The sequence below is a fragment of the Schistocerca gregaria genome, chromosome 3 (genome assembly GCF_023897955.1).
Source record: "Schistocerca gregaria isolate iqSchGreg1 chromosome 3, iqSchGreg1.2, whole genome shotgun sequence".
NCBI lineage: Eukaryota > Metazoa > Arthropoda > Insecta > Orthoptera > Acrididae > Schistocerca > Schistocerca gregaria.
This window is the reverse complement of record NC_064922.1, coordinates 256,365,800-256,382,253: the sequence shown is the minus strand read 5'-3', so window position 1 is coordinate 256,382,253 and position 16,454 is coordinate 256,365,800. Positions and strand designations below refer to the sequence as shown.

Here is a 16,454-nt window from a genome sequence, read left to right as displayed (position 1 = left end):
AAATGTTCTTCAAACCAGTCGCGAACAGTTGTGACTCGGTGATATGGCTCATTGTCGCCCATAAAAATTCCATCAGTGTTAGGGAACAAGTAGCCGACAGTAATCGTTTCCAGTCAATTGTTGGTTCATCTAGACCACGTTATGGCTCGGTGATATGGCTCACTGTCACCCATAAAAATTCCATCGTTGTTTGGGAACAAGTAGTCGAACGTAACCATTTCCAGTCAATTATCGGTTCATTTGGACAACGTTGTGGCTCAGTGATCTGGCTCATTGTAGCCCACAAAAATCTCATTGTTGTCTGGGAACAAATAGCCGACAGTAACCGTTTCCAGCCACGTTGTGGCTCAGTGATATGGCTCACTGTCACCCTAAAATCCCATTGTTGTCTGGGGACAAGTAGTTGAATGTAACCATTTCCAGTCAATTATCGGTTCATTTGAACCACGTTGTGGCTCGGTGATATGGCTCATTGTCACCCAAATAAATTCCATCGTTGACTGGGAACAAGTAGTCGAACATAACCATTTCCAGTAAATTATCGGTTCATTTGGACCACATAAACACAGGCCACACTGTTGTGGAGCCAGCACCAACTTGGCGCAGTGCCTTGGGTCCTTAGCTTCTTGGGGTCTGCGCCACATTCGAACCCTACCATCAGCTCTTAGCAACTGAAATCGGGATTCATCCGACCAGGCCACAGTTTTCCAGTCGTCTTGGGTCCAGCCGATATTATACGAATGTGTTCATATCACTGATTCGCCTAGACGGTCAATGGGTCCACCCTTTTCAGTGCGGATCCACAAGTACGCCCGACCTCCTGCAGGAATCTCAGAGCAGCGGGCATTGGAGGAAATGGACAGGGACTGCAGACAGGTGGCGCTCGATGGAAATGTGGCTCGGCTGTGATGCGTGCGAGATACTCCACGCAGGAGATCCCAGGTTCGCATCCCTGTCGAGAACACATTTTTACTCGTCGCCGCTGATTCCGCGTAATGTCCTGATGCAGCTGACATCTGTAGTCCCTTCCCTTTCCCTTGCTTTCTTCCCCCCCCCCCCCCCAACCTCTACCTTCAATTTACATACAACCCAACTGATATGGCTACGAGCCCAGCTGAGGTGCTGCAGGCGATGTCGTGCTGGTAATAGAGGCACCCGCGCCGATCGTCTGCTGCCACGGGCCGTTAATGTCATATTTTGTCACACTCTCCTAACGGACACGTTCGTCGTATGTCCCACACTGATTTCTGAGGTTATTCTAAGCAGTGTTGCTTGTCTGTTAGCACTGACAACTTTACTCAAAGGCCGCTGCTCTCAGTCGTTAAATGAAGGCCATTGGCCACTGCGTTGCATGTCATGAGAGGTGATGTCGGAAATTCGGTGTTCTCTACACGCTCTTGACACCGTGGATCTCGGAATATTGAATTACCTAACGATTTCCGAAAAGGAGTAGCCCGTGTGTGTAGCTCAAGCTACTATTCATCATTCACAGTCTGTTAATTCCAGCCTTCCATGCTCCTTTATACCGTGTGTACACGATGTTGCCGCTTTCTGTATATGTGCATATCACTATTCCATGACTTTTGTCACCTCAGTGTAAATTTAAGTATTAGAAAGTATTTTTCTGAAGTAGATGTCTGGAGTGTAGTCTTATATGGAAGTGAAACGTGGAGCATAAAGAGAACAGACAAGAACAGAACAGAAGCATTTGAAAAATGGTGTAATAGTTGAATGGTGAAAATCAGATGGGCAGATCGAGTAACTGAGAAGATACTGAATGTAACTGGGAAGAAAAGGGCTTTATGGCAACGCTTGAAGAAAAAAAAAAAAGATCGGTCGATACAGCACAACCTGAGACATCAAAGATTGCTTCTACGTCTACACTTGCACCTGCATCATCATACATACTCCACAAGGCATACGTTCCATGGAGGAGGATATGTCGTACCACTACCCAATACCAGTCATTCTATTTGCTGTCCACTCCCAAATAAAACGTCATAACTGTCTAGAGGGTGTTTCACAATTCATGTCACGCACTTCTAGATGTTGTAGAGGGGACTTAGTTGATCAAGTTTTACATAGGAACCACTTGTTTGGAAACACCGTCCCACGACGATACAGAATGTTAAAGCTATAGCTGCTGGCGCCTGTAAATGTATGTTGAACAGTTTTTGATATTGGTGGGCAACATGCATACAATATCTTTTTAATGAACATACCGCCATTTGACTATTTTATTGTTTAAAAGTGCAACCCAGGTTTCGGCCTTTTATGCCCTTCTCAAGTATTTGACTTTGTCTTTAATATACACAGGGTGTTTCAAAAAGGACTTTACAGCTTTGAAAATTTATATACATTAATTCATAGTACCTACAGAGGTGGTTGTAGTGTCAATTTGTAGGGAAATACATCAAGTTCTGTCACGTGTAGTTCGATAGTGCCGAATCGCAACGTAAGGAGCGCTAGCGGCAGTTGTGTTAAAGATGGCTGTCTTTTCTGGACCCGAGCACAGTCTAATGTATACAGTCGTGACACTCTCGCTGATTTTTGTTATACACGGCGACAACAGCGCCCCAAGCGGTGGAGAAGCTACGCTGCTGAATACGGTATTCAGTAAATGTAAACAGTATCGTTTATATTCATTTTTTAAATGGTTTTTACGAAATGCAGCGTATGTAGCGCAATCAGTTGCAGTAATGATAGGAAGAAGACACTGCATTTGTCATTCTTCAGGTTTCCTATGGACACTGAGAGGTATGAAACATCACATTAGAGCGCTCTTTATTTGAGATTTTTTTATAAACTGTATTGAATTACTGAATTTGCAAAAAGATGTCCTGCATTTGCACAATAACATGAAGTTTTGTGTGTTACATTTCGAGTCAAACCAGTTCATCAGCGCGGAAAAAAAGAAATTGTTATGGAATGCAGTTCCTACGTTATTTGACGTGCCGAATAAGCCACAACTAGTGACGATGAAGAGAAAATTGCCATGCAAACGTGAAAGTGTTACTGCAAAAACAATAAAACTGTCTCCTGACACAAAACTGGTTCAAATGGCTCTGAGCACTATGGGACTTAATATCTATGGTCATCAGTCCCCTAGAACGTAGAACTACTTAAACCTAACTAACCTAAGGACATCACACACATCCATGCCCGAGGCAGGATTCGAACCTGCGACCGTAGCGGTCACGCGGTTCCAGACTGAAGCGCCTAGAACCGCACTGCCACACCGGCCGGCCTCCTGACACAGAAGAAACAGCTACCAGGAGAGTTCCTACACGAGAGACATACATAAAATCACTAACAACGAAATCAGCAGCACAGACATGTTTTGAAGATGAAATGCTTGGATTACGTGAAATTATTCGCGTGTTGGAAAATCGTTTGAAATGTAAAACCATGCAAATCATTAGACTTCGTACAAAAATTACTATGTGACAAGGAAAGTGCCCATCGTAAGAATAAACTACAACCACAACGTCACAGGACACAAGTACAAAAGGACAAGCTCATTTTAAAAAGTATTGGTTCCAAGTACTTGAAAAAAGATGGGATATACAGTGTATATTCTCTTACTTACAGTGGAATAAGTGCGAGTGTATGCTACTTCTCTTACTTACAGTGAAATAAGTGCGATTGTATGCTACTTCTTAAGTATTTCTTCAAGAATATGTTGCAACTTATGTCGCTTCATTCAATAGTTCGTGCTCTGTTTATTTATGTTTCACGATCATTTATGTCTCTCGCTGTTCTCCTGACGCAAAAATATACTAACTATTTTGTAAATTACTTACAAAACGGATTAAAAACAAACATTATTTTTACGTCGCAACTGCCGTCAGAGGAAGGTAAGCTTTCTGGCCTCTAGGGGCGCTAGTGTCACTTGAACTGTCAAATGGTAACTTTCACAGCAGTGATGTCGCGACTGTATATATTAGACTGTGACCCGAGCGTGCTAGCTGCGTGTTTCGGTTTGAAGAATCGAAATCGGCGGCAACAATTCAGCATAATTTTCGTACCAAGTACGCTAAAGATCCTCCTAGTAGGCCTACAATTCATGAGAGGCATAAATGTCTTGTAGAAATAGAGTGCTCGGTAAGACATGGGAAATCATCAGGTCGTCCAAGCACATCTGACGGCGTCATTGAGCGAGTGAGAAAACGTTTTGTCAACGAAATCGACCCGGTCTGCATCTCGTGAACCGCAAACCGCACATACGACTGTTTTTGCCGTGTATTGAGAAACCGTTTACACTTGAAAACGTACAGATTGACGATCGTACATCCAATGAAAGACACTGATAAAATTTCTCGCAAGAACTTCTGTGCGGATGTGTTAAATCGATTACATGAGGCTGGACATTTCTTGGATAAAATCATCTTTTCTCGCAAGTCTGCTTTTCTCTAAGTGGCACGGTCAACACACATAACTGACTGCAGGATTTGGGATAGTGAAAATCCATATCAAACATTGCAACGTGTTCGTGATAGCCCTAAACTGAACTTTTTTTGTGCATTGAGGAAGAACAAAGTGTGTGGCCCCTTTCTTTCCGTGAGAGAACCATCTACAGGATAGTGTACCTGGATATGTTACAATTCTTGATACCACAGATCAATGAGGATGACAAAGAACGAAATGTTTTTACTTCATGCAAGATGGTGCATCACGCCACTGCCTGGCTCGCATCCGGGATTTTCTCAGTGACCACTTTCCAGGTCAATGGATTGGCCGTGATGCGCCGATTGCATGGCCCTCACGTTGCTCAAACCTGAAGCCACTCGATTTTTTTATGGAGATTCATGAAGGATGTAGTGTCTGTGCCCCTTGTGCCAGCATTTGCACCCGAACTTAGAGCAAGAATTTTCCCTGCCATTGAGTAATGTTACAGCGAGTTTAAGAAGAAATTGACTTCCGATGGGATGTGTGCAAGGTACCCAACAGAAGCCACATACAACATCTTTAGTCTAAAGTAAGAGAACTTGATGTGTTTCCCTACAAAAAACACTAAACCCAGCTCTATATCTTCTTTCAATAAATTTATATGAATGTTTAAAGATGTAAAGTCCCTTTTGAAACACCCTGTATATCAGGACACTTAACAAGTTGTCAGGCCCAAAGTCGACCATAGATTAAGAAAACTAAATGTGCTCATCTTTTATTTACCAACGCAACCGTACTTTTACTAAATATGACGTGCTCCACGATTATTTGCTGATCTGTTACAAGATGATGATTTTACATCTGGCACTTCGTGGGGAGCCTATATTTTTCTTAACTTGTGGCCAACTTTGAGCTTGACAGCATGTTAAGTGTCCTGTAATATATGTTGAAGACATAAAATTAAATAGTTCAAAATGGCGTAAAAGGCAAAAACCTGGGCTGTATTTAAATAAACAATTAAATAGTCAAATGGCGGTGTATTCTTTTTTTAAAAGAATTATATAGGGTGATTCGGGGATGATGCTACAAGTTGGATCATTTCGCAATTATAGACAGCTATAGAGATATCACGGCTTTATATTTCTGCAGGGGACTTCCAACAGCTTGTTGACTCCATGCCACGCTGTGTTGCTGCATTACGCCGCGCAAAAGGAGATCCGAGACGATATTAGGAGATATCCCACGACTTATGTCACCTCAGTGTACACCCTCTTATACCTCGTAACAACACTAAACACGAACAACACTAATGCACTGTGGTCGCCGTTCTCCATGTCACAGACAATCGCTGCTCTAATCAGTTTCACATCCGCCAATAGTTTTTTGGTGTACAAAGTTGCACATATAACCATGTCATTGGTTTTTTTTTTGTTAGGAAGTGTACTTTGTATTCATGTTACACATTTATATATAAATCTGGCTAAATGATGACCATTTAGAATGTGTCATTTTTTAATTTTTTGAATATACATGTTAATTTAATTAGTAATTATACCTACTTCTTTTTAAATATAACATAGAAATTCGCCTGCTGAACAGGAGGAATTGTTGAGGATAAAGTGTATCAGTTTGATGTCAAACTTTTTCTGTTAAATAATGATCATTAAGTTGATGATTAAAAATTTTGTTTGACGCATTGTGCTCCTTTTAGCCCTAAAATCAACCTTAATGTGGAATAACGAATGTCGCTTTTTCTTCTGGTATTGTAGTTGTGTACCCCATTGTCCTTTTCAATTCTAGTGAGTTATTTGTTACAAACTTCATGAGGGAATAAATACACTCCTGGAAATTGAAATAAGAACACCGTGAATTCATTGTCCCAGGAAGGGGAAACTTTATTGACACATTCCTGGGGTCAGATAAATCACATGATCACACTGACAGAACCACCGGCACATAGACACAGGCAACAGAGCATGCACAATGTCGACACTAGTACAGTGTATATCCACCTTTCGCAGCAATGCAGGCTGCTATTCTCCCATGGAGACGATCGTAAAGATGCTGGATGTAGTCCTGTGGAACGGCTTGCCATGCCATTTCCACCTGGCGCCTCAGTTGGACCAGCGTTCGTGCTGGACGTGCAGACCGCGTGAGACGACGCTTCATCCAGTCCCAAACATGCTCGATGGGGGACAGATCCGGAGATCTTGCTGGCCAGGGTAGCTGACTTACACCTTCTAGATCACGTTGGGTGGCACGGGATACATGCGGACGTTCATTGTCCTGTTGGAACAGCAAGTTCCCTTGCCGGTCTAGGAATGGTAGAACGATGGGTTCGATGACGGTTTGGATGTACCGTGCACTATTCAGTGTCCCCTCGACGATCACCAGAGGTGTACGGCCAGTGTAGGAGATCGCTCCCCACACCATGATGCCGGGTGTTGGCCCTGTGTGCCTCGGTCGTATGCAGTCCTGATTGTGGCGCTCACCTGCACGGCGCCAAACACACATACGACCATCATTGGCACCAAGGCAGAAGCGACTCTCATCGCTGAAGACGACACGTCTCCATTCGTCCCTCCATTCACGCCTGTCGCGACACCACTGGAGGCGGGCTGCACGATGTTGGGGCGTGAGCGGAAGACGGCCTAACGGTGTGCGGGACCGTAGCCCAGCTTCATGGAGACGGTTGCGAATGGTCTTCGCCGATACCCCAGGAGCAACAGTGTCCCTAATTTGCCGGGAAGTGGCGGTGCGGTCTCCTACGGCACTGCGTAGGATCTTACGGTCTAGGCGCGCATCCGTGCGTCGCTGCGGTCCGGTCCCAGGTCGACGAGCACGTGCACCTTCCGCCGACCACTGGAGACAACATCGATGTACTGTGGAGACCTCACGCCGCACGTGTTTAGCAATTCAGCGGTACGTGCACCCTGCCTCCCGCATGCCCACTATACGCCCTCGCTCAAATTCCGTCAACTGCACATACGGTTCACGTCCACGCTGTCGCGGCATGCTACATGTATTAAAGACTGCGATGGAGCTCCGTATGCCACGGCAAACTGGCTGACACTGACGGCGGCGGTGCACAAATGCTGCGCAGCTAGCGCCATTCGACGGCCAACACCGCGGTTCCTGGTGTGTCCGCTGTGCCGTGCGTGTGATCATTGCTTGTACAGCCCTCTCGAAGTGTCCGGAGCAAGTATGGTGGGTCTGACACACCGGTGTCAATGTGTTCTTTTTTCCATTTCCAGGAGTGTATACTGTGAAGCGGTAGTCAGAATGCCTAACTTCTCAAATACAAGCTGATCATGGGAGAGGACCCATAGTGCATATTATTCTTACAGCACATTTCCCACCAATGAAAACTTTCTTAAAGATGAGTTAGCCCAGAACATTATTCGACACAAGATTACTGAATGAAAATACGCAAATTACATTAATTTGCTGATTTGCAATTTTCAGTGATTCGAAGGGCATATATGGTTGGAGTTTAAGAGCATGTTATTTCCAGTTAAATTCTCATCAATATAGGTACCTAAAAATTTGGAAATTTTCATCCTAGTTATTATTCCCTCACTATGTATTACATTTATCATTGGTGTCACACCTCTAGATGTTCATGACTAAAAAAAGTCGTGTCTTTGTAGAACTGAACCTGAGACCGTTTGCAGGAAATTACTCAATAATACACTGGAGCCCCAAAGAAATTGGTATAGGCATGTGTATTCAAATAAAGAGATACGTAAACAGGCAGAATACGCCACTGCGGTCGGAAACGCATATATAAGACAAGTGTCTGGCGCAGTTGTTAAATCGAATACTGCTGCTACTGTGGCATGTTGTCAATATTTAACATATTGTCAATATTTAAGGGACTTTGAACGTGGTGTTATAGTCGGCGCACGAGCGATGGCACACAGTGTCTCCGAGGTAGCGATGAAGTGGGGAGTTTCCCGTACGACCATTTCACAGGTGTACCGTGAATATCAGGAATCCGATAAAATCTCAAATCTCCGACATCGCTGCGGCCGGGAAAAGATCCTGCAAGAGCGGGACCAACGACGACTGAAGAGAATCGTTCAAGACAGAAGTGCAACCCTTCCGCAAATTGCTGGAGATTTCAGTGCTGGGCCATCAACAAATGTCAGCGTGGGAACCATTCAGCGAAACATCTTCGATATGGCCCTTCGGAGACGAGGGCCTACTCGTGTATCCTTGATGACTGCACGACACGAAGTTTTACACCTCGTCTGGGCCCGTCATCACGACATTGGATTGTAGATGACTGAAAACATGTCTGGTCGGACGAGTCTCGTTTCAGATTATTTCGAGCGGATGGACGTGTACGGGTATGGAGACAATCTCATGAATCCATGGACCTTGCATGTCAGCAGGCGACTGCTCAAGCTGGTGGAAGCTCTGTAATGGTGTGGGTCGTGTACAGTTGGAGTGATATGGAACCTCTGATGCGCCGAGATACGTACGTAAGTATCCTGCCCATTAATGTCCATTGTGCGTAAGTCGGACTTGGGCAATTCCAGCAGGACAATGCGACACCTCATACATCCAGAATTGCTACAGAGTGGCTCCAGGAGCATTCTCCTGAATTTAAACTCTTTCGCTGACGACCAAACTCCCCAGAAATGAACATTATTCAGCATATCTGGGATGCCTTGCAACGTGCTGTTCAGAAGAGATCTATACCCCGTCGTACTCTTTCGGATTTATGGATAGCCCTGCGGGATTCATGGTGCCAGTTCCCTCCAGCACTACTCCAGACATTAGTCGAGTCCATGCTACGTCGTGTTACGGCACTTCTGCATGCTGCACGACATTAGGCAAGTGTACCAGTTCTCTTTGGCTCTTCAGTGTACTTTAACGAACATAATTTCCATTTCCTCTGTTGCTGTATTCATGTTTGGATTGATTAGAAAACCAGTCTGATTTGCAAAAAGAACTAATTCTGGTTGTTGTTTATAAGACAGAAAGTTTGTTACATAATGTATGACGAACAACATTGGACATATGAGTGAACCTTACAGAAGCCTGCAAGTGATTTCTCCCCAGTCACAAGAATCTCCTCTGCTTACATTCGTTTAATTTTTAAGCGCAGTAGTCTTCATTCTTTTGGTCAGATGTGACGTTATCCATTGCTTGGCTATTTCGTGAAGTCCAAAAGATCTCAGTTTATCTAGGAGGATATTGTGATTCACATAGTTTAATGCCTTAGGAAGGGCACAGGAAATACCAACTGGTGATATTTTGTTATTTAATGCTTGTAAAATATGGCGCATGAAACAGTCTTTGCTTGGGATTTTTGGAAAACAGCAGTAGGACACGGCAGTGCCTGCAGCAGACTGAGTAGTCTAATGGTGTGTACGCAGGAGCGGGTGCACGCCGCTACACTACGCCGTCGACGCCTCCCAGCTGGACGTGGTCCGCCTGGCTCTCGACAGTGGCGCAGACATCGATGCTCGCGACAACCAAGGCTGGACACCCCTGATGCGTGGAGGTCAGTAGCGACGGGTCCTGCAGTGCAGCACACCGCTGTCCACCTCTTGTTCACACTTGGCTGGTCAAAACATTTGAATATTATCACTGATAGTCGGTGTTGAACAAAGTACAACGCAAATACACCATGATGTTTGGGGAGTCGGGAGTAGAGCCAGTTGCCGTTAACGACCACACACGGTATTTCACCTGGGTATCAGCCTGACATTTTGAGGCCGACCGTTCTGGTACAGTAGGTATCAACTGGATAACGCTTGGACACCCAATATTCCACGATTTGCTTCCAGATGGCAGCAACGACGAGTGACATCCCACCGGATGACTCGTGTTCATAAACCACTCGGCTTACTGGGAAGTGACGTCAAAATAACGTGTGACTCAATGCGACTGTGGAAGTCAACAACTCTGAGGACGCCACATTGTTTTCATTGCTTTACGATTATAACTGTGTTATGGCAGTATGCTGTTTTAAGGCAACGGTGCATTGAAGATTTCTCACAGACACATCACCCTTGGTACAATTTCTTATAATTAATTGCCAGTTAATGACGCATCGGCAGTAAAAACCTTCAGGAGATCCTAAAACGTATGATAATTTTGTTTAGAGTTTCATGTGTTGTCTGCGGTCACAGATGTTGAGTTTCAGAGTCGAAGGAAGAAGATTCGCGTTCTGATAGATGCAATTTCTTTTCTTTTTTTTTCATATTGCATTTGTAACAGATTGTGAGGCCAGCAGTGACATTTGTGTTCTTGCTTGTCACAAATAACTGGCCATCTTTTCGAATATGTCGCAAATTCCGCTCTCTCATGAGAGAAGAGCGTGTCAGTGTCACGCTCAGATTACTCGAAATGTTCTGCTGGTCATGTAGATGTCATTTTCACGTCTTTTCCGAGTAAGTAGAGCATGTCACGAAAGCATACCCCCCCCCCCCCCCCCCCCCTGAACTTCTGTCACCGATTGCGTTGCCTGTTGGCAGTGTGGTCAGTTTTCCAATTACAATCATGACTCATGAGCGAATTGTGATAATATGGTGTTCGGGTAGCTGATGAAAATTTTCGATGACTGACGTGAAGATGCCTGTTGTGTGTCCAAATGAAATATCGTGTGTAAGAGTACAGTGTGATTGGCTGCACTCCTGATACGTCATCGAGTGTTTAGTACATCAGAGAAATTTCCAGATTCAAAACACAAATGCAATCAATGTTTTACAACCAAAAAACCCATCTGTATGCAATCTTGATAACCAAATAGCAAATCCTGCCTGGCGTCTAGCTACTCCGCTATTTAGCCAAATACACTCTTATTAAATATGTTTAAAAACTACGCAATTAATATTTCTACAGTGAGGTTTTGATACAGAACTTTCATCTTTCTTTGTTACATATTGGCACTCCAAAAAATTCGAACATATAAAGATGCGTATTTATTTCCTTTCTTCTTCTTCTTCTTCTTCTTCTTCTTCTGCTAGTGACTGGCCGTCTTGAATGTAGGTGACCATCTTATCTGTATTACTTTTACCTTCTGGAAAGTCCTTGTTCTTAAGTTTTTGAATCAAGGCGCTCATAATTGCCAGTCGTGGGGCACTGAGTGGTTTTTATGGAGTTTATCATTAGACATTAGTAACTAATAGAGACTAGGGATTAACATGTAAAAAAATAACCAATTGTTGCGCCCCGGAATGATATTCCGGACAGATGTGAAAAAAATTATTGAAGTTTTCCCCTTCTGGCGTCAGCGCAAGAGCTGTAGCCAAGGTAGGCTAGTACGCAATATCTTGAGTGCAATGGCAACGAGGAGAACTGCCGATATCGCATGTTGCACGGGCGCACTACCGAGCTAGTTGCCACACTCCACCCGCCGTCGATGGCCAAGGTGCCCATGCAGCAGAGTGATCTCATCGATAAGGGAGCATAAAGTCATTCTGTCGACTATGCACAATAAAATAACAACGTGTAAGTTATACGGTTTTTCAGCAAACAACCGCTGCAGAAATAAACAACTTGAAAGAGGTGTTGGGACACCTTGACATGGTGTAGAGTGTTGCTGGATCCAGACAAATAGGCCACATTCGGTCCTTGTTGCCACACGATAATGTCATCGGCAAAGGTTGACCAGTACAAGTCCTCTAACTTTCAAAGCCCTGTTCTCAGTTTGCAGCTACCCAATCACAAGGTGGGACCTGTGACGCTCCTTCCACAGTCCGTCTAGATGACTGTGATCTTTTATGCAACAGCCAGCCCAGCCTCAAGGACTTGGCAGCCATGGGCTGTCGCCGCCTCGTCTTCCCCTCTGCTGAAGACTTGGATTCCTCCTATCCAAGCTCCCTGGAGGCCTAGCCGGTGATACCTAGCGAGCTACTAGACGAAAATCACGCTGGAGGGGAGGGGGGGGGGGGTTACAGTAGCTCCCAGCCCCCGAGGTGCATCTATGGGCAAACACCGATGCTGGCCGTTCTCTCATTGACGGGCCAAGACGTATCTCCGCACGACAACGGCCTCCTTGTGCGGAGCTGCAGCGTGCCTCTCCGTGGTGCTGTATACGATTTCAGTGAGAGGAACCTGGTAACCTGCTAGCCATGCTGTCTGCCACTTGGACAATACTGACAACGTCCGCAGTGTGTCTGGTCTGCAAGCTGCTGAGATGTAGCTCGCTGCTGAGTGTGGAGTTACATCACTGCAGTGGGCAAGTCTATGAGGTGCGTAGGTGTCAGAGCTTACTGGCCTTGTGCGAGTATCAACTGCTCGCCTGGCTACTTACAGCTGCGAAAGAAGACAGCTATGTATCCATATACAATAAACATATATTTTGTTAACAATGTCTCAGAAGTGCCTTCAGACATTCAACAAATCCTCACCGCTGCACTACGCACCATGCCATCATCGCAGTTGTACAGGCAATGATTCTGGTCCTCTATATAATGAATAAATGACTACAGATACTTCCTTTTTTGACATCAGTTGCTAGTTTTTCACATGTGGAATTATAAAAAAATGTGGTAGCTGTGGCTTGAAGGCTTCACCTCTTTGAACTGACAGACGAATGTTTGTTTCTTGTGGACATAGAGTTTCGGTTGCTGTGTTAGGTTTCTGACACATGCGGACAGGGAAATTTCTAGTTTGATGATTGTCTTATGGTGTCTGGCCTGCTAACTGGCGTTTCAGGAACAGGCAGACAGTAGGTGACTTAGTCTTTCCAGGTCTGATGGATGATCTTTGCAGTATGGAAAGGCCAAAACTTTGAACCTGAGGAGATGCAAAGGGTAACACCCACGAACATTTCACATAGTTGTTGCTGGTGTTATTAGATGATGGGCATGTGTGAGCTCTGAGTACCATGTTCTTGAGCAATGTATTGTGATAGCCTTACAATGTTTCAACCTCTCGTCATCTGAGAAGTCTTCCAGCAACATTACCGATCAGCAAATGTCCCTTTCGTTACAGTAGCTACAGTCCCTATAAGGCAAACATACAAATAAAATTATTCCTTCCATGATGCTACTGATTGCTATTGGTCGACTGTTGTGTTTAATTCTGTCATGCCCTTTGGTCCAAAGAGGTTGCACTCATTTCTGTTGATTACTGGATAAATTATCTAGATAAATATGTAAATTAGTTCATGTACATCACAGAGGTAAAAAATTCCAGCACTGATGTTCTTGTGTTTCGAGAGCTCTCCGCCAATCTGTTAGGATCATAATTTCGTTGATAAGGTAACCAGAGAAAATACTGGTCACCACTTATGCCGGCATAGTAGTTCTAGGGGACTGGCCAACCTCTGTAAAAAAATAATAAATAAAACAAACTGAGTGAAGTTCTCATCGATTGAATTTGATAGATGTCATGTGAGATTAACACAGAACCATTGGAAAGAAAACGATAAAGAAACAGACCGAAAGAAATAAGCAAAAATAAGTGGACAGCGTGGCTGAGAACCTGGTTTCTATACCGAGTACTGCCAGCGATGTTTCTTTGGTGGGAGGACAAGAACGGGGTTGATTCGGCCTCGTGATGTCAATTGAGGAGTAGCTTGAATGAGAAGTAATGGCTCCAAGGTCTGAAAAGCCGACAACGTCTGGAAGAGCAGTGTGATAACCACACACTCCTCCATATTACATTCGAATGATACCATTGGCTGAGGATGACACGGTGGTCGGCCAGTCCCGATTGTTCCGAATGGGGCAGGAGCTTTGCTTCTAAGAGTGTACAGGTCGTTTTGGAGCGCTGTAGATGGTCTAGAACTGCTACCATGCGGTGTTGTAACCTTCCAACAGCGATGTAAATCGTGATATTGAAGTGGTGTGTACCCTGCACGTCAGTCATTTTTATGGAATTAATGCAGTAAAAAATTAGTCACCCTTAAGATGTGGCAGGACAAAGCTGTCGTGTTTGGTCACGCCCACGACCACATCATGAATGAAGTTGTCACATTTGTTGGTGTATCAACGTGAACTGTCCAATTTATCTTCAAGGAATTATATACCACTTGCATCTATGAAAAAAGATCTTAATCGAAATGGACTGGCGATGAATATCACTACTTGTCATTGGCATGCAATAGGGATTTCTGCTGACAGTCAACACACGTATATCTCAACCAGACAGCGAGCGTACATTGCGAAGGGAATTGCATGAAGTGAAAGTTTGGTGTCGGGTCCTCACATGAGGTCATTTCTCACAGTGAAGGTTGCAAGTGTTCAACAGGCCGATCAACACAGAATAAGGTCAGTAGCTGACTATAAGCATATTGTGTGGTCCAGCAAGCTGCGATTTTTTTCACATGATGCAAGCATCGACAGCACTGTCGAAACAATGTGGCGTTGAACCCACAGTATACGAGGTCTGTCTAAAAAGTATCTGACCTTTGATTTTCCCGCGCAAAATAGAGAGACGATCGCGCGGCGCCACTGTACACAGTAAAGGAAGAGACCTTTATGCGCATGCGTGGATTTTGTCCCCGCCTGCCAGTGCGTCAGTCGCTACCTGTGAGTCGCTGAGTGAGGTGCTACAAAACACGTTCGTCGGATTACCGATTCTCTCAAGATGACTGAACGTGTTGAACAAAGATGCTGCATCAAATTTTGTCAAAAGCTTGGTCATTCTCAAAGCGAAAAAATTCGTAAGATTCAACAGGTGTTTGGAGAAGATGTGATGGGTGTAACAGAAATTAAGGAGTGGTTCAACCGATTCAAAAATGGCCGCACATCAGCGGAGTGACCAGCTTTCTGACAGTCCCCAAACTGCTCGGAGTGCAGCTGTTGTTCAGAGGGTGCAAAATTTGGCGATGGCAGATCGTCATTTGACCGTGCGGCAGATTGCCCAAGAGGTTGGAATGAGTACATATTCTGCATATGCAATTTTGCATGATGATTTGAACATGCACCGAGTGGCTGCGAAATTCGTGTCCAAGATGTTGTCGCCGGAACAAAAAGACTTCCATTTTGACGTTTCACAGGACCTTCTGGACACCACCAGCACTGATCTTGGGTTTCTGAACACTGTGGCAATTGGAGATGAGTCATGCTCGTTCAGGTACGACCCAGAAACAAAAAGACAGTAGTCGCAATGGAAGCATCCCGAGTCTCCAAGGCTCAAGAAAGTGCGGCAGGTGCGAAGCAATATCAAGGTGATGCTGACTGTCTGCTCTGATATTCGTGGAATTGTGCATCACGAATACGCACCAGAAGGACAAACAGTGACAGAGGAGTACTATCAAGATGTTCTCTGGCGACTCCATGACGCAGTTCAGCGCAAAAGATCAGACATGTGGACGGCGAAAAACTGGCAACTACATCACGATAATGTCTCCGCACATTCATTCCACTTGATCCAAAATTTGCCGGCCGCGGTGGTCTCGCGGTTCTAGGCGCTCAGTCCGGTGCCACGCGACTGCTACGGTCGCAGGTTCGAATCCTGCCTCGGGCATGGATGTGTGTGATGTCCTTAGGTTGGTTAGGTTTAAGTAGTACTAAGTTCTAGGGGACTGATCACCGTAGCTGTTAAGTCCCATAGTGCTCAGAGCCATTTGAACTATTTTGATCCAAAATTTATTGGCCAAACATGGAATTACAGCCGTTCGCCAACCTCCCTACACTCCAAACATGGTTACTTGCGTCTTCTGGTTCCAAAATTGAAGACGCCACTGAAAGGATTCTGTTTTGAGAGTAGAGAAGACAATGCGTAATACGACGATGAGGTTGAACACCATTCCAAAAGAAGACTTCCAGAGGTGTTTCTCGCAGTAGAAGGATCGGTGGGCTAAATTGTGCAAGTACAAGTGGCCTACTTTGAAGGGGATTAGGGTCCCATCCCCGTCAGCTACACGAAATATTTTTTCTGGCCAAAGGTCGGATACTTTTTAGACAGGCCTCGCATAGAGCATTTAATCTATGGCGTTGGTGGTTTTGTGATGTTCTCGCAGTGTTTGCTGTACAATGACTTGGACCCACTGATTCAGGTTACCATTGGAAGGAGCTGGGATTTTAATTTCAACATTTTAGGTTGGCCTTTCTTCTTGATGGATAGTATGCCAAGGACACTTCCGTCTTCCAAGA

The 16,454-nt window shown here is 44.7% G+C and overlaps 1 protein-coding gene across 1 annotated transcript in view; it reads left to right on the top strand.

The window, feature by feature from the left end:
- LOC126355829 (fibronectin type 3 and ankyrin repeat domains protein 1-like) overlaps window positions 1-16,454 on the top strand; it is a 187,008-nt gene that overhangs the window by 137,283 nt on the left and 33,271 nt on the right. The window contains exon 7 of the mRNA XM_050006277.1: window positions 9,777-9,904. Coding sequence (XP_049862234.1) covers window positions 9,777-9,904 — 128 coding nt within the window. The remainder of the gene's footprint in view (window positions 1-9,776; window positions 9,905-16,454) is intronic.